The sequence below is a fragment of the Aptenodytes patagonicus genome, chromosome 5, assembly GCF_965638725.1.
Source record: "Aptenodytes patagonicus chromosome 5, bAptPat1.pri.cur, whole genome shotgun sequence".
NCBI lineage: Eukaryota > Metazoa > Chordata > Aves > Sphenisciformes > Spheniscidae > Aptenodytes > Aptenodytes patagonicus.
The window spans coordinates 67285761-67291760 of NC_134953.1; the positions used below are offsets into that span (position 1 = coordinate 67285761).

At 52.3% G+C, this 6000-nt stretch overlaps 1 protein-coding gene across 1 annotated transcript in view; it reads right to left on the bottom strand.

Annotated features, from left to right (window-relative positions):
* RAD54L (RAD54 like) overlaps window positions 1–1789 on the bottom strand; it is a 20124-nt gene extending 18335 nt beyond the window's left edge. The window contains exons 1-3 of the mRNA XM_076340280.1: window positions 1732–1789; window positions 1547–1633; window positions 293–412 (exon numbers count right to left, since the gene is read on the bottom strand). Coding sequence (XP_076196395.1) covers window positions 293–412; window positions 1547–1633; window positions 1732–1734 — 210 coding nt within the window. The 5' untranslated portion in view covers window positions 1735–1789. The remainder of the gene's footprint in view (window positions 1–292; window positions 413–1546; window positions 1634–1731) is intronic.
* Window positions 1790–6000: the final 4211 nt, after the last annotated feature.

Here is a 6000-nt window from a genome sequence, read left to right on the forward strand (position 1 = left end):
CTTGAGCCGCCTGTATGGAAAGCTACCCATGTCCCTGGGCACTGTCCTTCACCTAGACCCCACCAAACTCTCTTATTCAGGATTTCCATTATAGAAAGTACCCCCACCACACCCCCTTCAACATTTAATGGTTGCAGCTAGCAAGAGGTGCATCCTAAAGACTCTATGTATGTGTGGCACTTCCATAACACCTCTGATTAAATGGGTCCATGGAAGCATTTGGACTCCCTTGATGAATGAGCTGCATACGCAATCCACCTGCTACGGTGTACTAGCAGTAACACCCACTTACATGTTGACTGCTATCCAGGCAGTGAGGCCTATTGGTCAGCTGAGCCAAGGGTTTCCAGAAAGGCGACCTGTAACATTCTCCGCTCTCCATCTCACTGACAGGCTTCTGTCTCTTACGAGTCTGAAAAACAGAATCAAGAAAAAACAACTCAGGGGCAGCTGGTGAGACCAGAAGATAGATGCAATGCTGTCACACTCAGTAAGCACCTAACCACACAGACAATCCACCCAGCCAGCTGAGTATCTCCGAACAGACACAATCATTACTCACCCCCACTGCCAAAGGACAGAGCCGGCAACACCACCAAGGTCACCATGGTCTACAGTTTAACCTGCATTAGGGCTAAAACATTCTCCTAATTACAAAAATAGCTACCACCTTTCAATCTGTAAAAGAGCAGGCTGGTCTGTACTAAGATTTGTGCTCCCTCCTCCCCGAAAAAAGCAGAAGGGAAAAAAAGGAACAGTCAATAGCACAGAACAAACTACATGAAAGTCCCCAGAGGTTCCCACGGCATCTGTTGTTACACAGGTGAAAGGCCTCACACCGAAATCTAAATTTCACTTAGTGAGGCATGAAGATAAATAAGTCATTGATCTGTTTCCTGTTTTAACAGTTCTCTTCAGATTGAGGCATGGTTTTAACCACCTGCTGGCACAGAAAAAGGGATTTGACATAGAAAGCACTAGATGAGACTCTTTGACCTGTATGACATAGAGCATAGCATCATAACATTCTGTTTTGTCTTAAACATCTACTTATTCATAGTTACCAGCCCTCTCACAAAACACTTGGAAGCTCTCCCAGTGATAGTTTTTTTCCATAACTACAAAGCATCATCTATACACAACGATGTTCTTCTACCAGCTACATGCCCAGAGACAAGTTTTCCCCAAACAGACGAAAACGGCGTGAACCTGGGGCCTGATCCGCAATCCCCAGAAGACAGGGGCGATAACAGACCCCGATCAGGCACCAGGGACAGACCTGGGCAGCAGCGGGTCCCCGGCCACCGCACCCCACATCCCTCTGCCCATGGCTGGAGAGGCTCCGCTTCCCGCCCCCCCGCCCCAGCACGTCTCTTCAGCCAGGGGCGCACAAGCCGTTCCCCCTCCCCAGCGCGGCGAGGGACGGGCTCGACCCGGTGGGACGCCCGCCCCAAGCCCGCCTAGGCGAGGCCAGCCTCGACGCCGAGGGGCGCGGGCGTTCTCCCCTCCGTACCGAGGCCGCCATGCCCCGGGGCCCCTCACTCACCGTCGGGGGATGCCGGTCCTCCTCCTCCTCCTCCTCCTCGTCGCCCGCCTTCCTCTTGGCCAGCTGGCTGGGGGCCAGGCTCCTCCTCTGGAAGAAAGGCACACCATACAACCTGAGGGGGCGGGGGGACCGCGCAGCCCCGCGGCGCGGCGCGGCGCGGCGCCCCCCGCCCACCCCGCACTCACCATCGCCTCACGGGGAAGGGGAGGAGAGGGAACGGTAACGTCCCGCGCGCGGAGCGATTCGCGCGCGGCGGGCCGGAGGCGGGAAAGGTGGTGGGCGGGCCCCGTCCCGCCCCGCCGCCAAGGCAACAGGCACGGCCGAGCGAGGGCCGAGCCGCATCGACCCGCTCGGGGCTCCGCTGAGGGAGGAGAGAGGAGAGGGGGCACGGACCGACCGGCCGACCGACTGACTGACTGACTGACTGACGGACTGACGGACTGACTGACGGGCGGGCGGGCAGGCAGGCCGGCAGCGGCCTGCTCACGGGGCACAGAGCAGCGGGGAGAGGAGGGACGGGGCCAACACCGGGGCCGCCCGCCCCGGCTGCTGGAGCCCCCCCGCCGGGCCGCAGGCAGGGACCTCCCTGCAGCTCCCCGGTAACGGGGCAGGGGCCCTCTGACCCTGCTCATGCTCTCGCGGTACCGGGGATCCGGCGCTGGCAGGAAGATAGGTGCCGTCTCCCCACCAAGGTGCGAGGACGAGGGCTTGAGCTTTAAAACGAAGCAAGTTAGGCGCCGCGTCTGAGGGCAGAGCCCCGTGGCTGTAGCGACTCCTCCTGCTAGCAGGAACGTAATTACTGGGTGTTGTGACAAAAGCGGGCGGGTCACCCCTCACACCGAGGACAGAGGGTTGTGGAGAGGGAGGTGCCTTCCTTTTACGATCGTGCTTCAAAATGGACTGACACTTCTGCACAATTTGATGTCACTTTACATACTTGCCGGTTCAGAGTATGGCTGACCCTAAAGCCTTGATTATGGACCAGCGTCAGTTTGTGCACTCACAGAACAAAAAGACAGTCCTCTCCCTTTGGTACATCCTAAAGGGCGTTTGGGTCGGTTCAGGGTGAAAAGCAAACTCGGAGCAGCAGCAATTTGAGCATAGATTTGTTTTCCTTGAAAAAGAAGGGCAGGCTAGTCCTCAGGAAAGAGCAAGGCTGTTCCATGGATCGCAGCTGACGTGATAAATGAGGACTGGCGCTCACCAAGCAATTTAAAGGACAGACGTTTTACAAATTGTAAAACCATAGCATTTTGGAGACACCCAGCTAAATTCTCCTTCTGGCTATACAGGGGAAACCCCAAACAACTCCATGAACTAAGCCAAGTCCCCTGATCCATGCAGTTAACTCCTCCATGGGTGGGCAGGGAAGGCACCCTCAAGATGAGATTCCCACACAGCCTGTGATACAAGATGTGCCTCTTGCAGGACTCGGAGCATGTCCTCCGGAGCCAGTGGGTTCTCGGAGGCCTCAGCAGCTGACAGCATTAATAGATCTTGAGAAACTCATCAAATCTCCTGATGCTGTCCGTGGAGCACCCGGGGACAGGCAGGGAGTGAATGTGGCCTGCAGGGAGTGAATGTGGCCTGCAGTGCAGTCCAGCGAAGCAAACAATTCAATATACAAGGCACTGCAGCTCTTAAAAGAACTTTGTCTTTCCTTCCTCCTCCAAGGAGGGAAAGGAGAAGGGGAAGGATGGATTTCCCCTTTGCTGGTTGTTTCACTGGTAAACTTGGGAAATAAATTAAATGCAAAAACACTTCAGTCATTTGCAGTTGCACCACTGACCTTCTTAAACATCAAGAAACACAAGAAGCCTCTTTGGCAGTATCCCCGCCTCAAGCTACATACTATTTTTCTATTCAGTTTACTAAACTTCTATGTTAATACATTTATGCACCTTTAAAACGTGGACCATAAAATAGAGTTGATATAAGACAAAGCCAAATTCTTGCATCTTTAGGACGTGAGATGTAAGCGGGCATAGATTCCCTGCAGCCATTTATACCTCCTGAATATCTAGTACCTTAACTTTACTTTTTCCTGTCTTTTTCTTTTAAGTCCAAATTCATTTGTCAGTATTTTATTCCTGAAGTGCTTTCAGAGCTCAGTGACGAATGTTAAATGTTGCAGTTACCGGCTCACTGGGCAGAGAGTGGTTCTATAGGAAGGTAATTGGCTATTTTTCCTGGCATGAATAATATTCATATTAATAGTCTCCCTCACTATGGCTTCGAGAGCAATTCTGCTGCGTGCTTTTTGCCTGCGATGGGAACAGACACATTTTCTGGCCCAGGCCAGGCTGGGTCAATAGTAAGAGGAAGGGTAAGGGGAGGCAAAACGCTCCTTCCTGCTCCATGAAGAGCAACAAGAAAGATCTTAGTCTTATTACACCCAACACAGAACCGCTGAGGACTCCATCCTGCAACAGCTTTTCTCTTCTAACCGTTTGTGACAAGTCCCAGAGCGAAACTGGGGATGATGCTAACGCCTGAGCACGGCTAACCTACTCACAAGCCAACTACGCTGTGAGCCTGGGGCAAGATGGGTGTGCACGGGGGAGATCCCCTTTCTTCCCAAAGAAACTGGCTAAGAGATAGAGCAAAAAGAAATATTTCCTTCTTTCTCCAGAGGGGAAGACTGAAGGGCTTGCCCGAGGCGACAGGAGGAGCCAGGGACAAGGTCAGCGATGGCCCTTTCCTGTGCTGTGGGTCTCAGCGCAGAGGCTGCTGGGCGCTCTCTTTTCCACTCTTCTCTCCAAACTGGCACCTTCAGGCAGAGGTTAAGTTCTCCCCTCTTCCCCCTTTCTAATTACACAATTTACTCCTTTTCTAGCTGTAATCAGCTCCCATTTATACAGCCCTGAGAGATCACAGGATAATCACCATGGGGAACAATCGTGTGATTTCCCTTGCCATCTCTGCAGGATGCTGAGTCCCGCCAGTACGAGCAAGGAGAGGGGAGGGTGTCAAACATCTTCCTCAGGGACTCTACAGGATTAGGCCAAAAAAACAGCCCCAAAAAAATTTAAAAATCATCAAACAGAGCCTGTCTTCCAGTCACCACCATGGAATGAACTCACGGCGCTCCCTCGGTGTCAACCACCACCACACCTCAGTGGGACCACTATTCCACCCAGACCCTGGTGGACGCAGTGGCTCTCCAGTGACCTCCCTGATTTGTGGGATCTCCCTTCTTTTACATCCCCCCCCCCTTTTTTTTTTTTGAGGCTCCTTCCTTTTGCTGTGGAGCGCAGGCCCTCCCCAGTTCCCCACAGAAACTTTTAAGAAATGCATTGCAGGAACTGGGGCCTCGTATCCAGCTCTTCGCAGGCAGCAATCAGGTCCTCCCCAAGAGAGCTTGTGACCTTTGTAGCAGGCAGAAAACAGCATGAGGGAGAGATAACATGAGAAAATGTCTCCTGATGGAAGGACACCTCAGACCTCATCTAACAGCTTCAGCCATTCTGCAATGAAAAGCGGAGGTGAAAATCTGTAATCACAATAAGAAGGGCAGAGCTACAGCTTTAACAAAATTCAGCAGTGCCACCTGGATCTTCTCAGGTGAAGCTCTGAAGGGACCAGGACTGCAGGATGAAGACCCACACACACCAGCATAGCTTGGCCATATTCATCTGGGAGAATAATTAGTTAAATATCCTTCCAGTTAATTCCTTTGCAAACCACGAGAGGGATACTGAGTATGATCATACCAAGTTGCTGTCAGCTGGAGTTGTGATCCCATTTTATCACCACCAGAGACAGCTCAACTGCCCTTCCACCAAAGCCACTTATTGAGAGAGGAAACATTAAGTGCTTTAAAAATATTAACTTCAGGGAGGAAAATCTTCTTCCTTTCTGGAGGTCAGGTGCCATTCAACACGTTGGATGGAGGCAGAGGTTCAGCAGCGAGGATCCCAGCACTGCCACTGCTTTCAGCATGTTTGCATGAATATCACCCGAAAGAAAACTGAGTCATGAGCCCAGACTGATGCGAGTCAGGCGACTGACATGCTTCCCACCCCCGGCCGTCTGGCTGCTGAGCTGCCACAGCGCTCGAGTACTGACGCCTGTGCCTGGCAGCGAAGGGCTGTGGCTACAGGGCTGACCCACATCCCACCCAGCCATCCCTGCAGTACCCTCCATTGCAGCTGTACAGCACCCGCTTCAGCCTGAACCCCTCTGTGTGGTAAGCACACCCAAGGCACAGCTCTCGTGTCCCGCAGCAGGGTGGCACAGCTGGGAAGCCGCTGACTGCTTCGGTCTTGGAGCCCTTCACCATCACGCATTACAGATTAGATTTCACAGTTTCTTTTGATTCATTTATGACTGCTGTCCGTTTGGCCCCAGTGGTACCTAATCCTTATTACTGTTAGAAGAGAAAAAATAAATCTTTGCTAATCCTGTTTATTTACAAAAAAAGACCCACAAAATCCTATTTCCTTAAAGTAGCA